This window comes from Aulonocara stuartgranti (assembly GCF_965226115.1).
Source record: "Aulonocara stuartgranti genome assembly, chromosome: 16".
Classification (NCBI taxonomy): domain Eukaryota; kingdom Metazoa; phylum Chordata; class Actinopteri; order Cichliformes; family Cichlidae; genus Aulonocara; species Aulonocara stuartgranti.
Genome location: NC_138952.1, coordinates 16,592,981 through 16,620,145, shown reverse-complemented (window position 1 = coordinate 16,620,145; position 27,165 = coordinate 16,592,981). Strand labels below are relative to the sequence as shown.

At 41.2% G+C, this 27,165-nt stretch overlaps 3 protein-coding genes across 7 annotated transcripts in view; 1 reads left to right on the top strand and 2 right to left on the bottom strand.

Moving 5' to 3' along the window:
• LOC309690812 (electrogenic aspartate/glutamate antiporter SLC25A12, mitochondrial-like) overlaps positions 1 to 811 on the top strand; it is a 23,370-nt gene extending 22,559 nt beyond the window's left edge. For all 3 annotated transcript variants that reach the window (XM_082508180.1, XM_082508182.1, XM_082508181.1), the window contains exons 17-18: positions 55 to 145; positions 232 to 811. In XM_082508180.1, the coding sequence (XP_082364306.1) occupies positions 55 to 145; positions 232 to 439 (299 nt within the window). In that variant the 3' untranslated portion in view covers positions 440 to 811. The remainder of the gene's footprint in view (positions 1 to 54; positions 146 to 231) is intronic.
• Positions 761 to 22,458, bottom strand: dync1i2a (dynein, cytoplasmic 1, intermediate chain 2a). 3 transcript variants are annotated; one of them, XM_082508183.1, is made up of 17 exons: positions 22,304 to 22,458; positions 20,714 to 20,825; positions 18,688 to 18,799; positions 17,439 to 17,526; positions 16,300 to 16,389; positions 15,867 to 15,976; positions 10,971 to 11,060; positions 10,629 to 10,791; positions 10,438 to 10,537; positions 9,224 to 9,349; positions 6,959 to 7,105; positions 6,761 to 6,874; positions 6,109 to 6,242; positions 4,962 to 5,106; positions 2,260 to 2,400; positions 1,972 to 2,097; positions 761 to 1,693 (listed from the first exon to the last, which is right to left on the bottom strand). In XM_082508183.1, the coding sequence occupies exons 2-17, from the start codon at positions 20,813 to 20,815 to the stop codon at positions 1,580 to 1,582; spliced, it is 1,902 nt and encodes a 633-aa protein (XP_082364309.1). In that variant the 5' UTR covers positions 20,816 to 20,825; positions 22,304 to 22,458; the 3' UTR covers positions 761 to 1,579. The 3 variants fall into 3 exon arrangements, with proteins under 3 accessions (XP_082364309.1, XP_082364310.1, XP_082364311.1); XM_082508184.1 differs by having other exon boundaries at positions 16,330 to 16,389; XM_082508185.1 differs by lacking the exon at positions 16,300 to 16,389 and having other exon boundaries at positions 22,304 to 22,456.
• A 552-nt stretch (positions 22,459 to 23,010) lies between these two features.
• cybrd1 (cytochrome b reductase 1) lies at positions 23,011 to 25,443 on the bottom strand. The gene is made up of 4 exons (XM_082509252.1): positions 24,919 to 25,443; positions 24,197 to 24,405; positions 23,746 to 23,900; positions 23,011 to 23,645 (listed from the first exon to the last, which is right to left on the bottom strand). The coding sequence occupies exons 1-4, from the start codon at positions 25,103 to 25,105 to the stop codon at positions 23,366 to 23,368; spliced, it is 831 nt and encodes a 276-aa protein (XP_082365378.1). The 5' UTR covers positions 25,106 to 25,443; the 3' UTR covers positions 23,011 to 23,365.
• Positions 25,444 to 27,165: the final 1,722 nt, after the last annotated feature.

Sequence of the window (27,165 nt, the reverse complement as noted above, 5' to 3'; positions counted from 1 at the left end):
ACCAGAGTAATGCTATTTCTCTGTAACTGTCATTTTTAAAATTTCTCCCTCTAGCTCGCGTCTTTAGATCGTCACCGCAGTTTGGCGTAACACTGGTGACCTATGAACTGTTACAGAGATGGTTCTATGTTGACTTCGGAGGACAGTAAGTACATTAATCGCGTCTCAAACAAGAGCGAGCCACTCATTAGTGCATCACGAGGCTCAGCATCTCCTAATCTTTCTTCTCAGTCGTCCTGCTGGATCTGAGCCCACTCACAAACCTACAATCAAGGACCTTCCCTCTGTGACTCCAGACCACCTGGGTGGTTACCGTCTGGCTGCCTCAACATTTGCTGGCGTGGAGAGAAAATTTGGCCTGCACCTGCCCAAGTTTAAGCCTTCCGGAGAGGTGACAATCACATCAGCGACGTCCAAAGCGGAGCCTCAAGCCTCATAAACAGTCACTTCTCGTGAGGGCTGCATGCACTTTCAGCCCTCATTTCCTCCTTTACTTAACCACATTTCGATTCAATGCATAGAAGTGGTTGTCTTACTATAAATGCTGCATGGGTATGGCTTTAATTGCATTTTCTTTGCATAGCTTGCACAATTTTTTTGTACATCTTGTACTTCTCCACAGAGGGACATTATGGCATTACAAAGGATTGTCACTGCGCTTTTCTGGTGTGCATGTTTGACTTACATTTAAGAGACATGAGGATGTACAGATATTTTCCAAAGTATTTATTTTGAAATCACGACCAGGGGACTTGGGAAATAATTTAAATGTATTTATTGTATTTTACTGAAATAAATCATTCAAACTGTTGATTTCTATTGTGAAATGTACATTCTCTGTTTTGACACCAATCTCTATTCAGAGCCCATCACTGTACATGACAAACGTGGAAATCACCGAGCAGTTACAGCATACATAATCACCCTATTCAACATGCTGGGGTGATATTCCAACCATCCCGGATCCAACTTGAGCTGCGCCGATTAAGAGGCAAGAAGTTCAGTATAAAACAACATCTTGGTAGAAAGACTTTGACATTTCACTATTTTACAAACACGTGTTTATGTTATCCAGTCTAAAAGAACAGAGATGGCGACGTGGGCTACAGCTATGAGATGTTTACATTCCTGGGTGTTTAGAGATGTGATTGCTTTACTACAACTTTGGTGGAAATGGAGAACAGCTCTTACTGATTTTCCTGAATATGGTGAAAGTGGAGCACCGACTTAACTCATAATTAAGGCTGCCATGCTGTAAATAATGGTGGGTAAAGACGTGACAATCAAGATTTAAATTAAACTTTAAGGCATCTGGTTGAAGAAAAGATGACTGTTTTGTGAATATGGCTTTGGGTTAGTGTCTGAGGTTCGTAGCCCTGTCGCTTGGCTTATTCAGAGGAAGACAGACCACGGTGCAGCGAACTAAGAAGGCAATTGTCTAAATAAGAGGAGCGTTGGAAACCAAGCGATATCCGTACTTCTTTCTGATACAAACTTCATCTTTTCCATCTATCAAAACAGGTCTGACATTAACGAGCACATGACTGGTCCCTTAAATGCCTCGTCCAGGGAGATAAGCTCATGCGGCCAGACGCTGAGCTGCAAGCTCCTCTGCGTCATCCCTGTTCTCGTTGATTTCTGCCAGTGTGCGAACAAAACGGGTCCATTCGTCATTTCGCGGTACCGCAATTTGCTGTGGGGGAGGAACACGACAGAGGCGTGAATTTCAAACGCAGACAGGTTATGCTCTGTGCATTTTTTTACTCACAAAGAGCAGACCTAAAATGCACAAATTAGTCCTTAAGATGCTCTTCTAAAATCTCTATAAGGTAAATGCTTTACAATTAATCCCTCATTACTAAATTACACATTGTAGCAGGTGAGAGGCTGACTCATTTTTGCAAAATCCAAAATGTTTTTTTTTTTTAAAGGTACAGTCAGAAACTGAAAGGCTGACTCATGCTTGCTCACCTCTCCAACATCATAGACAAGGACTTGTCCATCAGAGTCTCCCACAGCGATTTCTTTGCCAGAATGAGCCCATCTGACCCTGTTCAGGGCTGGGTTACCCTGCACTGTGACGCTGGCGGTGGGGACCTGAAACAATAACAATCAGGAGTGTACTTGCACGCTAAACCATGTGAAGGCACAGGATCTGATATGGTTAAAAAGGTCAAAATCAAGATATGAGTATCTCGTCTACAGTAAAGTTGGTAACAGCACACAGCTGCTCTTCTGAGAAATGTCTATTAATATTACCTCTGTGTCATTGTTGAGGTTCCACAGGTCGAGATGACCGACTCCGTCCACGCAAGCAAACAGAGCAGGGTGAGTCGGGGACCACATGACATCATACACGTAATCCGAGTTATCCTCGAATGAGTACAGCGGCTTATTGTTCTGCGGGGGGGGGGGGGGGGGGGGGGACAGCTTCATTCAAAAAGGTTTCCAGTTTTAAATGTATAAATATCCATCTACACACTAATGCAACTCAGTGATGTTTTAAACTGTTAAAACGCACTGGCTTATGTTACTTAGCAAAGCCACTCAACATTATCACAAACTGCAGTGTGAAAGATCAAACATTACAAAGGTTTGTGTTTCAAAAGAAGTGTATGGTTATGTTCATACAGGACACACAATAAGACACTGAACCCCAAGTTGCTCTGCAATGAGTCCATTAGAGTGTGAATTTTAAAAAGTGCTTGTGTGAATGGGTGAGTTTGAGTGCTCAAGTAGAAAAGTGCTCTATAAGAACCAGTCCATTTACAATACTGCTAAAAAAAATGCTTAAAGGTCACTTAGAAATGTTGTAAATGACAATTAATGATTAATGAAATCAATCAGAAGTAATTTATGATTTGTAATGGAATATGTATGCAGGCCCAATTCCAGCGACCATCATCTATGTTTTTCCTAATGGGACACTGTGTTACCTAATGCAGCTTTATCATCATGTTAAAAGGCTAATTGATCATTAGAAAAAAGCCCTTTCCAATTATGTTAGCACAGCTGAAAACTGTTGTGCTGATTAAAGAAGTAATAAATTTGGCTACTTGAGTATCTGGAACATCAGCCTCTGTGGGTTCATTGTAGTCTTTAAATTTGGGGGGGGAAGAAAAAATAAATAAAATCAGAGTAAAATTTTTCCAAGAAAAACAAAACAAAAAAGTTATTTCATGATTAGATTTGCAGTGAACAGATTTCAATCATCTGTTCTATTCGACTCAAAGAATAGCACAAACCTCTAACCAGAATAAAATCAACAAGACTGAGACGCTCTCCCATAACAGACCAAGAAGAGACGCAGTCTCTAGTTTGAAAAACAAAAGTCTCACAAGCCTCAAGGGCACCCACAAAACACACGATTCTACCTCGACACTGAAGTGATGACACCAGGATGGTGGGCTTCTAGACAGAGTTACTGAACACAAGGGAAAGATTAAGATGGGCGAAAGAAAACAAGAGCGGCAAAAAAGTGCAGAGGGATCCAAATTTGAGGAGACAAAGAAGAACATTTGACAGACGTAGAACAAACAAAAAGATAATCATTTGTCAAACTGATGGAGGGAACGTGAAAGGCCGCCTCTCTGCGATGTGCTCTTTTTAATCATAGAGTATAAAAATAAAAGCAGTCAGCTGATATCCCAGTCTGTAATGGAACGGCTGGGCAGAATCGCTGGATCTCAAACCCACTCATCTGTTGTGGGAACAGAATGACCGTATGGTTTGTAAGAAGTGTCCAGTGTGGGAGGTGAAATGTCTACAGAACAAAAAAAAAAAAGCCATCGGGAATTCTGTAACTGCTGCAAATGGATGAAAAAGACTTGCTTTGGGATGGGATGCAATGGGGACAGCCTGTTATGTCAGAACAGAGCTTTTACAGTTTGCCTGGCTTAAACTGGCCCTCTGGGAGCTGACTGCACAGGAGAGTGGGCCCAGAGGAGGTTCGCTAAGTCCCAGCCACCAAACACTCGCCATTGAGCCTCCCCATCCCTGGGTGTTGCTCCACAGTGGGGCCCCAGTAACCCTCGCTTGGGCAGGGCATCATATCGTTCCTGTTCTCTTCAACGGGGGTTTCTGAATCACTCTTCATCTGGCCCCTCACTTAACGCTGAAATTGCCCCAGGGGACCCCACCGGGGAAGGCTGCCGCTGACAACCGAGCTTCTGGGATCACAAACCCCATCCACGTCTATAAGCCGGCGATGCACGAAGGGGCCAGATGAAAAGAGACTGTCTCCCAAAAGAGCTAGAGGAGGTGGCTGTGTATGTGTCTATTCATTGCCAAATAAAGACAACAGAGCGCAGGCAGGTGAGACTTTCACTTTGACAACACTTCTTATGAATTTTCATTACATGCCCTTTTCTCTCATTGTCTCTTATTTTTTTCAGTCTCCCGAGTTCAGTTCAAGAGTGTTCTGTATTATTCATTGTGATGTACAGTCAAGATGTCAAAAGTGAAAATTTTCCACTGCCACCACTAATGCATTATATCAAATGTTTTTTAAAAAAAATCCTATATGTAAAAATGCAGGGTAACAACTCTCGTTTACCACAACAACTACAGATAAAAAAAAAAAGTAATCCATTTTTATATAAACATTTTTAAAATAAACATTAGAGCCTAACAGTCTGAGCCGACCTGTTGCTGTGGAAACCAAACTGTGGCAAATAGGAGGTGAAAAAATTAATTATTTTGGCTAAACGGAGTCTGGTATTGACTGCTGTATCAGGACATCTGTCTACAAATTCAATCAATAGCCTTTTAACAGAAGTCTGTGACTTAAAAATCAACCTTAAAAGAATCATTAGTCCCACCTTACGGCTGAAAGTGAACAATAACTGGATTATAGTGAAGCCCAGAGAGGCACAGAAAGGGAGGAAACTTTTCCCTATGCAGAGATGGGCCAAATAAATGAATCATGGCCTTTAAAATACATCCTAGAGCTCAAGTCATACCTTGGTGCTCCACAGCTTGACAGTCCAGTCGAAAGACGAGGTAACAAACAGGTGAGAGAAGTCCAGTGGCCCAGCAGCTGTGTGGCAGTGGAGCCCCGTGATGGGGCCATGGTGTCCCTCAAACATCTCGCTAATGCCTGCTTTGCTGTGGAGCACACAGATAAATATGGGTAAATATGCTTAAACTGACCACAAAGAATTACATTTTACCTTCAGATCTAATGTCTGAATACACATTTATGTGCACTGTAGAAACTTTAGAAAAAAAGAAACAACAAAAATGCACAAAACTGCTGGTTGTTACCATTTACGCAATGCATTAAGCAGGTAAGTAAGCGACAGGCACAGATGGACCTCTGCTGGACGTATTCACAGTAATCATTTACTTGTATCATGTAATTACCAGCAGGGAGGCAAAAGTGACTGCATCCCTTCAACCACATGTTGCAGAGCTGTTACCCAACTGAGACTCTGATAATTAATGTAGAGAGGTAAATACTCAGCATGAGTGATGCTTATGCATTATTAACTGCGATGAGAGTATCATACCATTGTAAATGATGTGGAAAATTATTCCCCCGATTACAGAGGTGATTCTGCAGTGCAAAACCTCGCAGCTATCACCTCTCTGTGGTCTCCAGGCATACTACATTTGGTGCGAGGCTGACACGCTGCTCACTGGCAGCTCTGATTTAAGCCACATTTCTCTGCCGAGGACCATCCTAGATGAAGATCCCCAGTCTCCTAAATGAGAACATTGTGGGATGAAGTGCAGTTTTAATTCTCCCAGGGATGACCGACTGTAAACAAACTCTCTCACCCAGAGAAACATACTGAGGGAAAAAAATTAAATAAAAATAAAAGAACAGGGGGGGAAAAAATGATTTGTTTCCCCTGCATGTGTGCCCTGTTTATGTTGAACGACCTTTACAAACACAACTGACAAGCGGAAAAGAAAAACAGGATGACTGGGCAGGAGTGAAACCTCAAACAGCAGGAGATCAAGTGTTGGATTTGCGTTGCACTGGGAAGTGAGTGGGCTATATTTATTTGACACACGGGTCTAGGTGGGCCTTACAAGTCGCCTCAGTTTCCTGCTGGTGTTCGGGAGGCGACACGGTGGGACTGCGGTTGCTTATGAACGCACCTTCCATGACGACATGACATGTAGACTGAGCCGTCCTCACTGCCCACTACGAAATTGTTGACATCTCCAAGAGGGAAAGACATAGAGGTGACAGCTACAGCTTTGGACTGCTTGAACACCAGCTCCATGCTGTCCTGTGGAGGGGAGGAAACATGGAACAACATCTATAACAAGCTCCCCGCCCAGGCTTTAAGTTAACACACACTCTGCCAAGCAAAACCTATAAAAATCACCCGACAGTTTATTAATGTGTAATCTAAATTCGACTAGTGCTTTATATAAAAATAAAAAAAAATCAGTTTGACAGCGAGGGCTTGGCAGCAGAGATGAAATGACACAGCTAGCAAGAATCATTTCCTTCAAAGTGAAAAATGAGCTGCAGAAAAAAATAAGAGTAAAGTCGAAGGAAATACCAAACTGGAATGTGAAAAGGAAAGAGTCCAGCCAAAATGTCTGACATGTAGCACGAATGCAAAGGACAGGAAGCATGTGGGCGATGTGAAAGAAGAAAAAGAGAGGAAAACAACAGAAAATATATTGTCTTTGCTAAAGTCTGATGCATTATCATTATAAAAACTTATTTTTATGGTTAATACTTTAACTTCTTTACAGCAGAGCACACATTCAGCGTCTGCCCTGTGTTATATGTTACCTGAGGCTGAGAGAGCATGTCCAGACTCCAGGAGCACATCTTGCCATCAGTAGAGATGCTGATGAGGTTGTGGGCATTCTGGGTGCCGACCACATTCACGCAATATACCGGGTGCTGCGAAGACAGTGACGGGGAAATTTTACCTTTTAGCTAAATATAAATGAAGTATACGCCCACTGTGTCAGACCTTTACTGTACCGTATGTGCTGCTGCTGACAGGGGAGTCCTCTGCACAGGGGTCCTCTTGTTGCTCCTGTTGTCCCACAGCACAATCTGCCCCGAGTAGGTGCCTCCCACCACAACGTTGGGGTGGAACTTGGCAAACGCCGCTGACATAACAGCAGACTGTCACAATGAAAGGGTGCAAGAAGGGTTGGGCAAGGAAAAATGAAATAGAGATTTATATTGAGACAGCCGCAGCTAACAATGGAAGCTCAGAGACAGTTTACAAAGATACCGTGAATGTTGAGGGATCGGCTGTTAAACTAAGGTGACCGGGCTTTTGCCAACGTAGCCTCTAAAGCGTGGAGCAGTCCAACTGGAGTCACATCACTACTGAAGAGTTTACCTGAAATACTCTTATCAGAACATCTTTATAATTTTTTTTTAATTTTATAAAATGTTTTATTCTGAGAAGCAGTTTGTAACTTTAAGAGAAGTGCTACATATGAAGTATAACATTTTTTTTAATGTATTCAATTTTTTCCCCATTGCAATTTCCTACCCATTTATCCAGTTTCAACTTGTGGAGGCGGGCTGAAGACTTTCCGAACTGTCGTGGGATAAAAAGCAGGGTACCAGAGAGACAGACAGCAATTCTCCAATTAGAATTACCAATTAATCTATCAAATATGTCTCAGGGCTGTGGAACAAAGCTGGAATACCTGGATGGAAGCCATGCACATACAGGAAGAGCTGATCATGGCGTCTGGTCAGCTTGTAGATTTAAACTCAGGACTTTCCTGCTGTGAGGCGATGATGCTAACCGCTGCACCACTGTGTAGCTAATGTTATTAATTTTAGCCCAGTCTTAATTTGCCTCTTTCGCTTAAAAAATAAGTCTAAACAGTCAACCACTTTCCAAGATAACAAGCGGCAACACTACTGTTATTTCAGAAAACAGTGACACTATTGACCAAGGGCACCAAATGACCCCGAAAGAGGAAAAAATAGCTCATTATTTGAGGTTAGGTAACCGCACTGTGGAGCGAGTGATGAGAAGGGAAAGAGTTTTCATAGAGTAACAAGCCAATGGAAATCTACAGCAGTGAGGACATCATGCCACTTGTCGTTTCAAGGAAACTATCCCAAAACTGACGAGCTGAAAAGAAAATGGAAGTAACGAGTCCTGCAACATGAAGAGGGCACAGCAAGCATGCTGAGATTTTATGCTACTAGTTGATTTTTGCACTGCTGCTAATTTTGAATTCTTCCACACAAACATTTTTTGAGCTGTTTTAGCTAAAAAACTGATTTTTATTGAGAGCAAATGTAATTATTTCAAACGATTTATTTGCTGAAATAGAAATACAAATTAAAGTCACAATAACTCCCATTTCCCACTGATGTTCTCAACCACAAGTCAAACCTATGTGGGGCTGTAAAAAACTGCAAAGATTTGCATCAGTAGCACTTAAAATCTCCAAAGATGCAATAATATGGACATGGAAAACACAGACTTCAATCTGCAGCTTTTTCCTCTTCTGCGTCATCTTGCATGTTCCCTCTTTATTAAAGTACAACTAAACACATCTTGCATAACTCGAGCCTCAGTTCTCACAGTGTGAATAAACAGACCTCAAGGCTGGCCGATAAGATCAGTATATATTTTTGGATTATGGTTTAGGTGGACTACACACACTCATCACCCCACCTATAACATTTTTTTCCCCAGAAAGTCATCCCGGCAAAACTTTTAATGCATAGATAAACTGACTTGGAGGCAAAAAGAAAACTATGTTAACACTTCTGTTCAGTTTTACTCATCTGAGCAACACGCCTCCATTTACATCCGCTATGGAGGCCAAAACATGTGGTTCTACTCAACTTGTCTTGGTGAAGGAGCCTCAGGGCAAGCATTGTAATAAGGCTGGGCAGAGCGGAGGAGCTCAACTGGTCTCCCAGCTAGCTTGTCTGAACACAGGGCCCTTGTTTAGATGCACATGATAACCAGCCCTGCCCCACACGCTTAATCCTGCTGCGGTGCTCAGATTCCATCCGACTCCACAGGTCTTCACAGGCGCCTCATGAACATGTGTTTGTGCATAGATGTGGTGGAGGTGGATGCCAGTACTGTGAACTCACAATGTGGATGAGGGTAGGGGGGGTATGGGAGCAGAGGAGGAGGCAGGGAGCCTGACAGGATGGCTGGCCGTGTTCCATGTTTGTCATGGAAGAAGCCATCCGTGAGGGTGCTGGGTTATGTTAGTAAAAGGACAGGAAAGTTAAAGTTGCTTTTAGTACCTGACAGTGGAAGACGTACTCCGGTGTAGTTTTCTTGTACTTCATGTTCCACACCAAAGCCACACCGTCTGGCTCATGAGGAGCATCCTCATTGTTGTTGTATGAAGCAACCAGCAGTTCAGGATACTGGAGACAGACCAAAAAAAAAAAAAAAATCAGACTGAATGAATGTCAGAGGGAGGCAGGCAGACATGCCCCCCAGGCTTGGCTCCAAGTGGAAAAGCTTTGCCTGCCCCGAGTGCTGCTGCTGAATGCCTTCGAGAATGACTAACCCTTTCCTCCAAGATTTATGGCTCATTTAACTCACCCTACCCCCCGAAGAACGTTGGTAAATGATGTTTTTATTCCTTTGCATAATTTTAACTAAAAGCTACAGTTCTGCAAGGGCTCAAAAGAACACGGAAGCAGACTCAGCAGCTCAGTAAGGATCTCATAAAACACAAACCCATCCCAGTGCATTTCAAAAAACACAGACTGCAGAAACACTATCCAGATGTTGACAAACGATTAACCTCTGCTGCTTTTAATACTTAAATTTAAGTACAGTGGATGCATCACTTTACATCACAAGGGTGTGGATACTGCTCTGAGCAAGAAAATACAGTGAACAAAGAGTTGGTGTTCAATCACTGTCACAAGTCATTGCACAATAATGCATTAAATGACCTTAGACACCAGAGGAAACAAATCATTACGGCCTCCGACTAAGTGACAATTTGTATGGGACGTAACTTACTTTTCCTGAGGGAGCTGAGGCTGAAAGAACATGCTGTCAAACTCAAGCTATGTAATCATAAAGCATTATGGCTGTGCAAATCTAAGTCGTTTAAACAGGCAATTACAAAACAATTATGCTCTTAGCAGAATTCCAGCACAAAGACACAAGGATTAGGATTAGCAGATGATCCATGACTGTCTCTCTGAGTTGATGTATTAAAATGCTGGTTTTAGGGCCAAACTTTTAATACCTGTCGGCCAATACTGACCATATATGAAAATCTTTAAGGGTTTTTTATTATACTGTCTGCAGAACACCAAAGTATGGATCAAAACTGAGCATAATCAAGCAGTAGCTTCAATGGTGAGTGGCCAACGTGTTTGTGAAAGTTAATACTTAATGATTTCAATATGACTGCAAACATAACGTCTGTAACGTCCACTATCAGCCAGGCTCTAGTTGGCTTCACCATGAAAACTTTGTTAAGAAAAATGACCTGGGGTGACCAGTCCAGGCAGGTGACAACACGATGTTTGGACCAGCGCTCATCCACGAACTGCCTGTTAAGCGAGAGCTTTGCCCCGGCCTGGATTTCACTGCGGAAAAACAAAGCACCAAAAATCAATAAAAAGCACTTCTTCAAAAACCAATTACAAGTTTTAAAAACACTAGCTGCTCAAGAATTACCCCTCTTTCTCTTCAAGGTCACGGCCACTGTAGTCAAAGAAGAGGTCCACGTGCTCGGATAGAGCCCGCTCGATAATGCGAGTGCTGTGGTCGAAGAAATCTGCAAACTCCTCCGAGTGCAGGATCTGGAGTTTTTCCTCCTCTGTCAGCTCGTGAGGGGGTGCTAAATGGAGAAACAAAAACACAGTGAAATGTCGTGAAGATCCCTGGTGCTAGTAGCCATTATTTTATGCAATCTGATCCCCTCAATTATATAGATAATCTGTAACAATTACATATTTTAAGTGTTAACTAAACTGCCTCAATTTCAGCAGAGAATCTCAATTATCATTTCTGCAGTACCTTCCTCCTCCTCCTTTTTCTGGTCCTCTTTCTCAGCTTGAGTCTCAACTACTTGCTGAGGTGGAGCACTTTCTTCCTCTTCTTCTTCCTCTGTTGATGAAAAAGATACCCGTATTAAACATTAGAAAACAACTCTCAATCAACATAACCTGTGTAAGTAGTAAACGAGTATGTTTATGATCATCATTTCCTCGGAATTTTCAAATGCTAAAAGGTATAAAAATCAAACAACAAATAAACAACTTTAACAAAATGAATGAGTATGCTTCCAAACAGACATTTCATACCTTTTGGTCACTACATTTTCCACATTCATTATTTTTCTCTTTCAAGAAAAGCTCCACCCAGTGATTACTGGCACAGCAATAGACTGATTTTGTATCTCTCCCTTGCATTTGTTTGGTTTGTCAGCACAATGTCTCCTTTCAAAAAGAACTTGCCTCTGTAAAGCGGGGAAGTTTGTCATTTGTATTAAAGGGACACAGCGCAGCGGGTGTCTTGTTGTCATAGGGACCCCTGTCTTTCCCAACTGTTAATGAGACCCTAACCATTCAATAGACAGTCTAGCTGTCAGTGTAGCTGTTTCCTCTGTGTCCCACTAGTAGGTTGCCCCCTTCTAGGCCACGGGGCAGAGGTTGTGGAGCAGCTGCCCAGGCCCGTCCCATTGGACTAGCCAGATGACGGCATGGTGCAAAAGCAGATGGTGATGCTGGGATTGTCTTGTGCTCTTCAGAGGTGGCATGGGGATGGCACAGAGGTTTTCCGCATGGCTGCCCCGAGACAAGCTTCTCCCTGAACGGCAAGCCTGTGCAATTACCATCCTAGCAGGAGGTCCTGCAACTCCTATTCAACCTCAGAGAATGTACGACAAAATACAGGCCACACCAGCTGGCAAACTGCACACCGGCTCTACCTCAAAGAAGATGAACACATCTTTTTCAAACACATTTCCTAGAGACACTATATAGACTATGCTTAAAAAAATAATAGCAGAAGGACAAAACAGATTCATGAGGAAAGTGGAAATACTCGCCTGGTTCCTACAGGCGTTTATCTTTGTATGAACCTTACAGTTAATCTAAGATGACAGCACCACACGCCAGAGTTTCCTTCCTACTGAGATAATCTAAATGATAATGTCATCTGTCACTTTGTCCATAAAATGATTTATCCCCTTTCTCAGATGGAGGTTTGGGGGATGAAGGTTACCGGGTGCACTGATGAGTTTACAGAACTGGGTTGATGACACAAGCCATTTCAATGTGCGGCCATACTCTGCAACCAACAGGAGAAGGTTAAAATCTTTCCTTTCAAGGGCCTCAATCAGGCTTAAAGGAAAACAGTAATCACTGTCTTTCAGCTAGTCCCGGCCGTGCTCGTCAGCCCTTTCCCTGGTGAGGCAGCCAGAGCAATCAACCTGCCAGGCATTAGGAGCGGACAGACAATCTGAAAATAAAGGGTATAATGCACCTGCCAGCCAAAATGGCCATTTGGAGAAAAGCTAGTGATCCTGGTGACCCCACTGGGGATGTGCGTGTGTGTGGGGTGGGTGTGTGGGGGGGAATAGCAAGGGTGGGTGGGTTGCATTTAACAGAATTCACACGGATCAGCAATGTCCCATACGCTGACACCTCCTCTCAAAGCTGCAAAGCAGGTCCAATTACGGCTTTTGTACCACTTAAGACATAAAAGCTTTTTTTTGTATGTAGTGGTGGTGGGGGAGTAATCACAAGTCTTCCTCAATAGACAATATATTAATGCAAACATGGCGTGTGGCCAGTGGTGAGCAACTACAAAACTAAATGACCTTGCAGGTGGCATCCGCGTTCTATACGCACAGACACACCAAGGCTGTGACTTCAGCATGTGCAACATGAAGCCCAATAATGAAACCATAGAAGACAAATTTCCACCAATTCACACGTACATCTGAACTATCATTTCTTGTATGCTGAAATAGACCTCTTCTAATACCAGCGTACAAAAAGCCTTTCCAAAGTGTGTAGTTGCATCTAGTAGTGCAGCAAATAAAAACATCAGCAAACCCTATTACATGAACAATAACAAAAAACAAATTGCATAGGTGCTGAAATCATACACAGAAAAAAAAGGGGAGAATATTCTCAATTTTTTTATTCCAAATGATTAGCTACTGTATGAGAGAAGGATACAACAGATATTTAAGGGTACTAATCATCAAGTGCATAAAAGCTGACCACAATTACAAGTGGCACTTCAAACAAGAAGACCATTAAGGGCTTTTGTGATTAAAAGTTTTGACCTGCCTCTGAATTCATCGTGACTAAAACAATCACATTCAATTAAATATTAGATTTACTAAACTGCTCTGCATACTTATATTCCTGACGAGCCTTTTTGAAATGCTGTACTAGACGAACCAGTCCAGCCCTCCCCCTCCACCCCACACGTACTCCCAAACCTCCAACCTTCCACAATATCTTATGCCATAATTACAGCCTCTTGTTGAGGAGTGCATACTGATGCTGCATATTACCTACTAGTGCAATCTAGGAATCGTGCAGCGGTGGCATATTCGACAATCTAATGGCTTAAACTAACAAATTTTCTGAAGCTACCTACAGATGGAAAAAATTAATCTCCAATGCACTGAATGTGGGGCAGGCAGTGCTTTTAAAAATAATGTGGGGTTTTTTATTAGGCAGAAAAAAACATTGTATAATTTCTATGTCCTTTCCACTTTGTCTATGTGCACTTGTTTTTTTTTTAGGCTTTTGCCAGGTAGTTTGGCTCAAGCATTTTGCGGAGAGCTCGCCACTGTTCTTCAGTGTGTCACTGCTTTCTCATGTAATCTCAGACTGACCCCACGATGCTGAAATCAGCTCTCTGTGGGTGCCTGATCAGCTGCATGGCTCGTTGTCATAGACGACAGAGCCGTGTAGCTGTGTGTTTGGGGTGGCTGTGATGTAGAAATATGCATGTGGGAGCCAAACAGATGTTTTCCTGAAGGTACTGTGTAATGAATAAAAATCTCAACAGCTAATATGCCTTGAAACATTTGCACAGTGCTGTTCACTGTTTAATTCCCAAAAGCTGGGATTAATTATAAGAAGACAGTACATTTTCTTCTTCGGCTGCCCTCTTTAGAGCTCCCCACCGAGGATCACCTGCCTCTATTTCACCCTATCCTTTGCATCCTTGTCTTCCTTCACTATATCCAAGAACCCTCTCTCTGGGCTTCCACTTTTCCACCAGCCTGGCAGCTCCATCATCAACATCCTTTGTCCTACATATCCACTATGCCTCCTGTGCACATGTCGCTAAAATGCTGAGTCTGAGCTGTCCCTCTGATCTACTCCCTCACATACTGACCCTCCTGGTCACTCCCAACAGAATTAATAAGAAAAGGAAATCAAATATTTAAAAAATGGAAGTGATCCTTATACGAGCACAGGTATCAAGAGTTTTTTCATACACCAAGAAAACGAGTATCCAGTTGTTCTTGAGTGATATACTATTCTCATTTCCAACTATTTTAAAATGTGGATGGCTTCTCCTGGACTGCTCAGAGGACATTCTATGTGCCAATGGGGCAGGTGATCTTAAAATCTTTTACTCCTTTTTCCGAGGTGTCTCACTGACACTGTGGGAACCCTCAGTTTGGAGCAGCCAGGGCATGGCAGCCGCTACCCTCTAATGCCACCGCCTGCTGACCTTGAGAGTGCTGCGGCGTTGCTTCCTTTTGACAACATGATAAATCGCTCAATCAGAAACCAGGCCTGACGCCACCCCACACATCAGAAATGCGCCAAGGGGAGCAAGCTGGGAAGGGGATGCCGTCTCATCGAGTGCCAGAAGTGATGGTGTGAAAATGCACAATGTCACTGAGTGTGTTTTGTTATGTGCCTGCTCGGTGAAGGGAGAAGACAGGGAAGCGAGGGAGTTGATGAAATGATTACATAGTGGCAGAGAGGGGAAGGGGGGCCCCAGTGTTGAACAGCTGGCAGAAACCATCGTTGTTTAACACAGTTTTACAATGCCCAGTAGAGTCCAGCGTAAAGAGCGATGAGGAACACTGGGATGCTCTTCGTCCTTCACTAGTTCCGCTTGTAGTTTTCCACAAAATCACACAATTTTATCTTACTCGAGCTGCATGCCACCTCAGAATTTTCTACACGTCACCTGATTAGACCACACAACCGACACTCGGTACACTTTTAAAATCCTAACCAGGCTTTCAGGGATGCTTAAAACACATGTTAGCTGGTGCAAATCATTTGAGAAATCAGCTTAAAAAAAAAGAAAGAAAAAAAGATAGTGGCTATGAGTGACGGTACAAAACAACTATCCTAATCAGGATTTCAGTCGAGCATATTACTCACCATCAGTCATTAGAAAAATCAACCGAGAACAAGAAGCATGACCAAAAATATTGCATATTTGATGGAACATGTGCTCACCATGTGAATTTTAGTAAAAAACCCAAATATTCTCTTCGTCCAACCACATGAAAGCTTTGCTGCAGCAATTACATACATATTGACACGCTTCAGAGAGAATGAGCCGTCCTATGCACAGCATTTCATATCTTCCCTTCCAATCTCATTTCTCCTTCCTGTCACAGGCTTTCTCATCCTGCTCATTAATTATACCAAAGCAGCATTGGCTGGAAGGTTCAGAGGAGCAGAGCTTGTCAGAATCTAATCCCTGCCCTAACTTCTTATGTTTCCTGGGCCTCATTTTTCCTTTTCTTTCATCTCAGTAAAATCAAATCTCTTGCACTTGTTCACTTCTGCTCTCAGAGAGACCCTGTTAAGAAGAATGATATGATATAATCCATGCAGGCACGCAGTTATGTACATGCGCACACATTTGACTGCGTTTTTCAACATTAACCTATAACACTTCATGAGTCACCTTCTTTCGCCTGAGTAATGGTCTGGGTCTCTTTCGTGTAGGACACAATTTCGCGTGGTGGGAAGTCCACTTGTGTAACTTTGGCCATCCCCAGTTTTGGAGTTACACGCCTAAAAGGAAAGAACAACTCAAGTTTTGCACAAAATCGCAGTGAAAGAGACAGTAAAGACAAAAACATACAACACAGTGCTACATCTATAACCACTCTCACCTCCTTGCAAGTGGGATCTTTTGCTGATTAAAGTGAGTAAATTAGTCGTTTATGGGATTGCAACGACTTCATATTAGTTTTTAAAACTATGTAAATAATTAAAAGGTTTTGTCTCACCATTCCTGCATGCATCCCTACATGGTTTTCCTGATCTGTCTTAACTGAATAATGACTTTGAAAGACAAAGTAATCATGCCATAGATTGAGAGAAGGGAAAATGACCAGGAAAGGAGAGAAGAGAGTGTCCAGTACCCCAGCTCAGAATCAGAGTGAAGTTGAAGAGTGGACGGGTCAGAGTCCCAATGCAGATTCCTGGTTAGTGTCACAGCAACAAGGCAGCATTAGTGAGAGAGAAACAGGCGAGCACAAATGAGGAGAGGAAATAAAGTTAGCATTATGGCACATAACAAACATGCTGATTGAATCCTAGGTCACAATTAAAATCATTCTGCATATCCAAACACCCAAAAAATGAGTTTTCTTTATTACAAATTAAGCTTGAATCTGTTTACATAAACCCAGAGATGGAAAAATGTATCTGCTTAAAATGCATGGGCACACAGACCCTGTGTGCGATGGCACAGGGTGTAATGTTCAGGCCGAACTGTGTCACACCAAAGCACTGAGTGCTGTGCCGACAGAGGGGGGGGGGAGAGAGAGAACCCTCAGGGAGAAAACATGACCTCCATGTGTGTAGGAAATGGCCATGCTGGTGAGGGAAATGAGTCAACACGTAGGGGGAACAACTCACTGGGTCTGATGGGACACTGGGGGAGCTTGAGTTTCAGCACTGGGAAGGGGCTCTAATTAGGGGTTAAGAAGTCCCCCAGGCGTCACAGCAGCCTGCTGCTTTATTGTTAATTTAGGATTGTTCTAATTCGATGGCACACAAATGAAATAAACATGCACTCAGTTGGCAGGAATTCGTCATTGTTCACTGTAATGATGTAGGACTTTGTAAAATGTTTTAACTCAGCTGCTGTTAATGCAATTGTGCTTAACAGGTATTCATAAGCTTTGTTTATAGAGTTTGAAAGTAATGCCAAGCATAAGAAAGCAGAACAGACAAGCTTCTTTATGTTGTTTTCAAAATGCTTCACAACTAATTTGCTGCAAAACAGTTCTGCAATTTAAGCTGTGACAAAGACACTGGAAACATACATTGCAGATATAAGCATAACAGTTAAAAAGAATGCTGAAGTAAAAAGCAAGGTAGAATCAACAAAGTACCAAGCATTTGATTATTATTCCTCAGGTAGAAACAGTTTTGGCCTTTCCCCCCCCCTGAAATAGGGACGTCTGCACTGTTTATGCACTTGTCAAGTACTGTACAAGTGCAGATTGTGAGACAGTGTGTGTACCTGGGTCCCACAGCTCCATCAGAGTCCTGGCTCCCTGCATCACTCGGTGTGCCCGCAGATTTGGCAGTTGGAGAAATGGGAGGAGGGACTACACAGGCAGACAGACAATAATCATCAGTAAACTGTTTATAGCAGTACAATACAATATAAATGTCTCTGTGTAAAGCAAGAAAAATGCACAAATCTAAATAATAAACGTAAACTCTTGCAAGCTCAAGCCATGTTGGGAAAGGAGATTTCAGCACAATTGTACTGTCTTCATCAATTAAATCATATGCAAGACAAAAAAAATACAATTAAAAACTAGCAGTATCAAAAATACAACCATGATTGTTTTGAATGTCTTACTTGGGTCCGTCTGCAAACTCTGATAGATTTTTATATGGATCTCTTCTGCCATCTGCTGTTAGCAATATGACCATGCTCTAAAAACCACTGTGTGTATACTAGTATATTTTTGGAAATGTTTCATTTTTATCCATCCTTCCACTTATTATCATCATCATCATCATCATCTAGTGAGGCTCATGTTTGACAAGCTATTTACACAAACTCATCATAGTAATAATATCATGATTAGCCTCATCTTCCAGGCAACTGGATTTAGTTTTGCCACAATTTTCATAGTCAGAAAATGTCTAATATAAAGCTACAAAAGAACAGTGACACATTTGTGTTACTTCAGATCTGTACTCCAGCATATTTGATACGAAATAACTGTAATGGCCACCACATGAAAATGAGACTATTATGGTGGCGTTTTCTCGCATCCATCAGCATCGAGAAGTATAACATTTCTTTCTTATTTTTAAAACGTTAATCCAATTTTAGGAGTCAGCACAACCATTACAGACAAAAATGAATGAAATGTTTATTAAGTAGTCCAAAGTATGCTGCATCTATGCACAAAATCAAGTGATTTAATATGACTATTAATGAAGATTGCAGTGCTTAGAAACTGAAATTTTATATCATTTATTTATTACCCCAAATATTCTGGTGTGAGTGATGTGGAATGAAAAAAGCTGATTTCTGCACTGCTCATCCATGAACATGAACACCCAGACACCAATGTCAAAACATAGTTCTAGTACAATGACCCAACTGTATGTGTATGCAAACTAGATTCATTTTTTTATCCAGCGATGCACTGGGGGTTTGAGCTCAGTTAGATATGCATGTATTTTCCTAAGGGTGTACAGTTAAAAAGTAGGTATCATAATAGAGCTCTATGTAAAATAAAACATACCAACTGTAACATCTGTGGTTATGCCCACGCTCTGTAGAAGAGCCTCAGCTTCACGTCTTTTCTTCTCCAGGTCAGAGTCATCCTGAGGAAGTACGACCTCTTTCAGTTCCGCCTAGAAATAAAAACAAACAAACATAAAAACACCAATGATAACAATATTAAATTGACTGGATCTCAGGCAATACAGTAAAGCATCCAGTCTCTTCTGCTTAACCAGTTCAGTGCCAAAGTGGGCTAAAGCCGAGCTGTCATAGACTGAGAGGAGGGGTACACTCTGGACAGGTTGCCAGTCTATCACAGGACTACACAACACATTAATATTGATTTATGACTTTTTTAGTGATTCACAGCTATGAGGAAGCCCATTCTCTAAATTAAAAATTAGTACTTAATTGTTTTATGATGCACTCTGTGCAAGAATCTTATTACTGCCAAAGGATATGACAAGTGCAGCAAAGAGCTGATCTGCAGGAACACCAGCAAGGATACATAACATTAATTTGGGTCAGTGACTCGATCCCTGAGCTCCTTCAGCCTACATGTCAAAGGGTCTTTGGGCAAGATGTTTAATTCTAAACTTTTCTTCAGTGTGTGATTGAGAAAGAGCTGGAGGAACAGAATAAAGTGGTGTATGCTTGTATGTTTGTAGGCTATCAAATGCTAGGAGAGATATTTTGGAGAAGAAGAAACCGAAAAGATGGATGCTATTAAATACGTCTGAACACAGAGCAAACTAGATTTTGTACATCTCCATCATTTAAGAGAAAGGCACTGCTGATGTCTGTCATTTTACCATTTCCAGGCCGAATTGCAAGACGAAAAGGTCTGAGGTTTGCTTTTCCTCGTGTGCACACAAAGCTACTGTATTTTAATGTGTCAAGATAAGATTGTTATGACCTAGTGTTTGGCTTCTTAGCCAGAAATGTAGCACTGAGCATACGTGGACAGTGGGACAGTGTATTTACCCTTACTTAAAACAGCGACAGGTTGGTTAAGAGCACATATCTTACAAAATAAAGCTGCAGTCATGATACAGTGTTGTTTTACTTTCACCCAATCTGTGTTTCACTGAGAGGTTTTGCTCCATGACATAAGCCTTGCGACCAGGAAGTAAATGTTCTAAGTAAGAACTCATGTAAACTGGAGAATTTGGGGAAAATCCTCCTTAAAGGACAAACCTGGAGAACAAAACAACTTTCCTTTCCCATTCAATAATCTGTAGCCTTCATACCACAAAGAAATACAGCTATTATGGATAGGATGGATTATATGTTCAAAGGATGTGGAGGAAATAATCACACTAAAAGTAGCAACATGCAAATATCAATTAAGAAGAAGAGTTCTATATTGTCAGAACAGTATGAAACAGTCAAAACAGGAAATAATCAAATGATCTACACGTGCTTTTAAATTACAGTGGAATATCGGATTATTTTTTTATTCCAATCACATTATAGAAGTTCAAAAAACATTATGTAATATAGCCAAGAATGGCTGGAGAGGGAGACTGACAAAAGGCATCAATATAGCTATCTACCAAAACACAGCTACTCTGCTAGAAGAAAATGCATACTGTACACTAGCCACCTCATATTGTTTTATCACATTAGGCCCAACTTGAGCTTGTTAATGCAATCTACTTACTATCAGTCAGTTGAGAAAAATCAATCCATGAAAAACATTTTACTTTTCTGTCTTACTTTTGCCATTCAAAACAAATGGTGTGGAATTTATTATCTATATAAACGCAGAAACCCTTAATACCTGCAGGGTTACATTTGGATTAGAAATTAAAAACATTATCACTAATGGAACAGGGTTGCTTATCTTAATATAAATACCTTTCTCACCTACCTTTCTCAGAAGAACCTTATCTCTTTGTCAAGGGCCTTGGGATGTGTTGTGTGTATTAACCACTTTCTCCTACTCTAAACTTCATATGCAAATGGCCAAATAAGTTTGACGATTAATGTGGACCATTGTAAATGCATGTGAACTAAATATTTACAAAACATTGTTAGCATACCTTCTTGCGCTCCTCTTCCTTCCTTCTCTTCTCCTCTCTGATTTGTGCTAAGCGTTGCTTCTTCCTTTCAAGCTCTGCTTTCAGCTCACTTTTGTCAGACATGATGCCAAAGCTGTATAAAAAGATACAGCTCTGTTATATTAAGTGTCGATTAAGATTAGTCTGAAATATAAAGTATTTATCAGCTAAAATTATAGCCAAAAAGTATCTGGACAAAGACACAATGTTTGTCATTTCAATATGTGACTGAAGTGCAGGCTTTCAGCTTTAATTCGTTTCACAGATTTAGCCAAATGCTGCAAAACTGATCAGACAGCAAGTTCACAGTGCAAATGAGAAGTGGGATACTGTTCAATGGTCACCTGCTCTTAGCCCAATAAAGCATGCTTTTTAGATACTGAAGACAGAGACCCACAAACAAGCAGTAAAGGTCTGGCAGAGCATGTCAAGAGAGGAAACAAAGCATTTGAAGATGTCCATGGGGTATTGACGTCATGCAGTTACTGGTTGTAAAGAATTAACAACAGTCCTGTTATGTCCGTTGGTCCCGTTTCTTCTGAGTCTCTGAAAATTAGGAGGACTCCGTAATAAAACGGCTGTAACTCCGAAAGAGTTCATGCAAATCTTTGGTTAAACCCCTCAAATTAAAGCTGAAAATCTGCCCTTCAAACACATCTCAGTCCTGTGATTAAAGTCTCCATGCGATTGGGTTTTGAATAATCAGGCAAAAATACAAAAACTGTTACTTTCCAAAGATTATTTATATATCAAAGCATCAGAAGTGCCCTAGTGGTCTCGCTGTGTTTACAGGGTGTCCTATACCATAACTGAAAGCCAAGCATCTCATAACAGCTTCAGGAGCCTCTCACGACATTTCCGACAGCTTGTATCGACCCAACCTCTCACTGACCGCACAATTAAACCGACCAGTGTTTCAGCCTCCCCCCTGGGTAATTGAGTTAAATGTGTTAGCCGTGTATTATTTCTTCGCTTCATGTAAAGACTGGCTGACCAGTCATTGTCATTAGCTAGCTAACAGAGAGCCCCACCCTAGAGTCCGTTCAACCTCCCACACCCGCTAACCTCACCCGGCCCGGTGTTACGTTATCCATGTAAGTTAGTTATTCCCGGTTCATATTAGCTTAATGTACCAATGAACTCAAAGCATTATGATGCTTTGTTTATTAGTTACACTGCAGTTTAAGGGAAACCCGCTAAGCAGCAAGGGCCTCGGCTATTGCTAACAGTAGCCTTCCGTGTTATTAGTAACTACTGTACTGGCATTACAGCGCTTTTCTCTTAATAAACACCCACTACTATCTCCATTTATTATTTTTATATTTTTCTTGCTGACTTCAAGGCAATAGAATATTTCCCCCTAGAGATCAACCCAAAAATAACGGCTAGAGATACATCACTTTGATAGAAGCTAGTTAGAGCAGCTAGCTACAGCAGTTAACCGGACTCCGGTCTGCAGCGCTGTCACGCTGACCACACGGTGAATAAAGACAGTTCGCTTACGAACACAGACATACTTTTACAGCAATGTGAAGCTACGGTTATATTGATGGTGATGTGTAGAGAACTAACCTTACAGAAAGTTTTGGACCTGTCACCAAAAGGCTTTAATCAACACTGAGCCAAAACAATTGGGCTCTCGACCAAAGTACAGGTGCCGAGTAGAGCCAAAAAGAGCCGCTCCGCCTTGACGTGGCTGTGCTGCTGTCATTTCCAGGCCATGCCAAGCATGCAGAGTTTAGAGTCTGTCAACAACTCTGGTAGCGAATTAACAGCAGGAGTATTATTGCTGAAGTCAGCTGCTCGTATCCGCAATTAATTTTTCACCGTTTCTTAAGAAAAAAAATTTATTAAAAAGACCGTATCAAGGTCCTAATGGTTCATGTGATGCATGTACTTTTTTTTAATTCCTGCAGTATCCATACTGCAGTCAACTTTTGATGTTCAGTCACATTTTGCTCGAATTAAGTTGGATTTAATTAAAGCGATCCAAAATCCTGCGTTACTTATTTATGAACTTTTCCTTCACCCTGCTGGCAAGGAAAGAAGTGATTCTGACAACCTTGGTTTCTTTCTTTTTTTCTAATTAGTGCACCTGGTTAGTACTGTTTTAAATGTTCCACGTTTTTTTTTTTCACATATGCAAAATAATATATGTATATATATTAAAAAAATATTAACATCTACAATAATAACAATACAATCACTATCAAGAGCATGTAGTTTCTCTCTTTCACTACTGATTTAAATTTACAATGTGAATAATGGAGACATTTTATATGTATCAAATGTTTATTATAAAATATACTGTCAGTATCAAACTAAGAAAATACAATAGAGTATTTAGTGTATAGAAAACCTGCAGTGATTAAATTGTGCAGTGTATGCCTATTTTTAAATCATTGTGTAATCTTAATACAGTAGTAGCTCACCATTATTTACATGCACTTACATAAACACTGGAGAAATGAAAAAAAAAAATCAAAATGAAGTACTTTAAGGTGCGAGAGTGAAAACTAAAAAGAAACGAAGAGCGGTACAGGAATGTAACAATTTGATGCGTTCCTTTTGATTTCCCTTGTTCGTTTAAACTGGTTGCACATACATTAATCCACTCTTTTTTTACTTTTTCTATCAGTTAACCTGTTCATCAAATTTGTTACTCCTCTTCCTGGCATCTCCAGCACCGTAAGCATCAGATCCATCCGGCAGTTGAGACAATGCTGAAGTGACTTTACTGTTGTCCTCACCTCCCCCATTGGTATGCAGACTATGCAAGATCTGGTCACTGGGGCGTTTCCAAGATGTTCGAGTGGCAATCCAAAGAATCAGACCTCCAAAAAGCACCAGGAGGACTCCCAGTACGTTCACAAAAGTTGCCTCTGGGGGAGAATCCTTATACTTTGGGTCTTTCCTTTTGTGATGTAAACAGAGGAAAGTTATTCTCACTGTTCAGCATTTACACTGTATTCATCTCATTTTTAACTACTCTCACTCTCTATTTTAATACTTACAGGCCAAAGATGAGTTTCTCTGTGATGCCCATAAGTGCCACGGCTATGACACTGGTAAAAAGTAAAAGACCGCTGTAGACGTGGAGAGGCATAAACGCTGCTCTCCAGGACACAGGTGTAACTGGTATCAAGTACATGCCAACTCCAAGAACAAGCTGCCCATTGAAAGAGAGAGACAGATAAAACCCACTTCAGATCTGAAGACTGCTGTCCACTATGACTTAGTCTTTTAGAACCACCAGTAAGAGGTTCAGAGAAAAATGAGAAAGCTATACTGTTATACTTTAGATGTGTTAACAGTCCAGTCTAATGGTAGTAGTAGCTACAAAAACCCTGCAATAACTGTGCTTCTTAGGTAAAATGTTAGACGACACTCTTATCTTCAATATGTAACAAAAGTAGGTCTTTGTTGTAACTGCTTTAAAAATACCAAATGATTGCATCTATTTACCTGCAGACCGTACAGTATAACAGCCGTGAGGCCCAGCCAGCTGTGCAGACTGTACATGTTGGGAATGTTGGCACCATTGTGGAAGTCAAAAACTGCCACCATGGCTATAACAGCAAAAACGAAGGCTAACAAATTCAGTCCTGCATGAATGAACTTCATCATGAGTTTGCTGCACTGCCAGGTCCAGGGGAGCCTGTAGACTATTATTGCTGCAAGAGAGAGTAAGACAGGCAGTTAGCAACAACTTAAGGCAACAATAAAGCTTTTTTTTTTTTTTAATTAAAATAAAATAAATTTGACTACATATTTCTAAAGTTGTAGGCTTACTTGCTTTATACTATCTAGGATGTAATGTTTGGGTCTCATAGCCTCATGAAAATCATATGGGGGGGAAAAAAGCACACAGGTGTTGTAATGCATGTAAAATCTATATGCCATGTCACAGTGCATGTTCAATCATAAGTTTCTCTCTTTAGATGAAGGACGAGTGTACTGCCAGCTTGTGATTCCCTCATTACGCAGTGAAGGCTAGAATCAGGCAGGCAAGCAATCCAAGCCAGCCCACTTTGAAAAAGTCTTTGAAAAATGTGAAGGAGGACGTCAATTTTGGATTTTTATTTGCACCTTTTAATCCCGCAGATGTCGTGGTATAAGAAAAAGAAGTGCACTTTCAACAGTTAGTCTCAATTATGTCTTATAAAGATAATAAAGACCCTTCTTACCTATCCCCTGCAAGAAAATAAATCCAGTGACTGTTAATACCGGATGCCAGTTGAATTCGGCGAGCCCTCCATCCCAGGCCAAACCTTCCTTAAAATACAGAACCCATCTGAAGACGAAGATTATGGAAACAAAGCCGGCGGCGGTGGCGGCACACAAAGCCAGCAAGAAGTGCTTCAGGTTCTCCATCGGCGTCTGCAGCGGGGGAGAGGCAGAGACTGGACCGGAGCGGCTGCTGTCAGGTACAATAACAACTTACAACTCAGCGCTGCCCGTTGAGGAGGGACCGCGGTCACGTGACCCCGAGCTGAGAAAACGTTTGGAGGGAGGGTGTTTTGCAACTTTTGTCGTTACAGAAGAGAGTCTGGGATCGGTTTTATAAGATGTTTTGGGGGTTTTTTTGGTGCTGCGTCACCCTCTGACTCCCGTTACAACACAACTCCACGTCTACGCAGTCCTTCAAAGTCTGAGCTCCAGCGGGATTAAAGAAACAGCCATGTGGGCATGACTAGACATCTGTGGCTCTGGTTTTGCTTTGTACTGCGTTTTATGAATAGGCACTTTTTTCATTATCCCCCCTATTTATATCTTACTAATGCACCACAAGACACATTACAAAGAAAACATGAAGACAACCCTTTGCTCTTTTCTTTTAAAGCTATACCTACACTGTAAATATTAACGTGTCACTTACCCTGACAGACAGCTACAACATTTAGGGTTGGAACATTAAGACACATAATCCTACAAACAAGCTCAAAGCCACTTTTGTTACAACTGAAGATTCATTATTTAAAAACTTATTAAAGAAGAACACTTGAGTGGTTTTGCAGCTGGTGGCCACAGATCATTGCTCTTTTCTTATCCTTCCTGGCTGATTTCTTTTCTCTTATTTTATTTTGCTTTTTGTTGGTGTCAGTACCTTCAGCCCATTTGGGTTACAGAGGTAGTCCAGCTCCTCAAGGGTGAAACATCCATATGTGCTGTTGCAAGGTTTGCTGTGACTCCAAGGATCGTTTTTTTATTCAAAATATTTTTATTGGGTATTTGTGGATATAGTTTACAAAAAAAAAAAAAAAAAAAAAAGAAGAAGACAGAAAACACAAACTGTTTACAATGAATACAAAACAGAACTTCTCATGTTGGAACATTGTTTTCCTCTCTTATTATTTACCAAACATACTCCAAGGATAGTTTCAAGAATTTAGAGGAGACACCAAGTGTGCCATTACATGAGGAGAGCTGGACAGCGCCAAAGAATGGGATCAACCCAGCAGCAGGACCAATATCTGCTTCTTCATGTAAATGACAGTGGAAACACTGCCAGTGTCACTGCCCACAAAATGACCTACTCGTGCATGTTTCTGTCAGAAGGGATACAGGAAAAGGAACAGTTCTGCTAAACCATTTCCTTTTGGGGAGGGGTTGTCTTGTTGTTACCTCTCCACCACATCCGCTGTGACTTTGTGCCAAGACAGGGGAAAAGGATTCACACTGTGACAGATTGATATCCCTAAAGTCCTCCTTTAATTTTTGAGAAGTGTCAAGATTTGCAAAGGAAATTTGACTAATTCTGTGAGATAATATATGCTTTTGATAAACCTAACTTAAAGGTTAGCTAGAACACACAAACTAACTGGTTTCAATTTGGGGATCTATGCAGTAAAGAACAGACATACTTTATTGTACTGCTACTTTTAATTTCCTATGAGCATATTTAAGAGCTAAAATTAAGATATTTAATACCATCGCATCTTTTTTGTAAACTGAAGTCAATCAAAATGTGTGATACTATCTCAATATGTGGGACAAGACAAACACGTGATCACCCTAACTTCCCATTGTGACATTCTATTTTCTTGTATTACATCTTATATTGAATACAGAAACTCTTTATAAAAAATTATAGAAACTTGGTATACATAAGACTCCTGTTCCTGTTATGAGATTTTCCTTTCACGTTAATTTGGAGACTTTTTGGAAAATCAAAACCTCATATCTGTAACCCATGCATGTAAATAGACCCGCAATTTGCATGCGACAATCATTTGTGAAGTGTGACACTGTCACCACATTTAATCTGCATGAGTGCACTGCAGCTGGCAAATCACTTTTCTGAAACGTACATCATTAGGATGGCATCAAGCAATTTCATCAGCTCTGACTGTTAACATCAAGCAAACAATCGCATAACTATCTCAGATCCTGGCTCAGAGTAAATATCAATATCTTACAATTTGGATATGCAT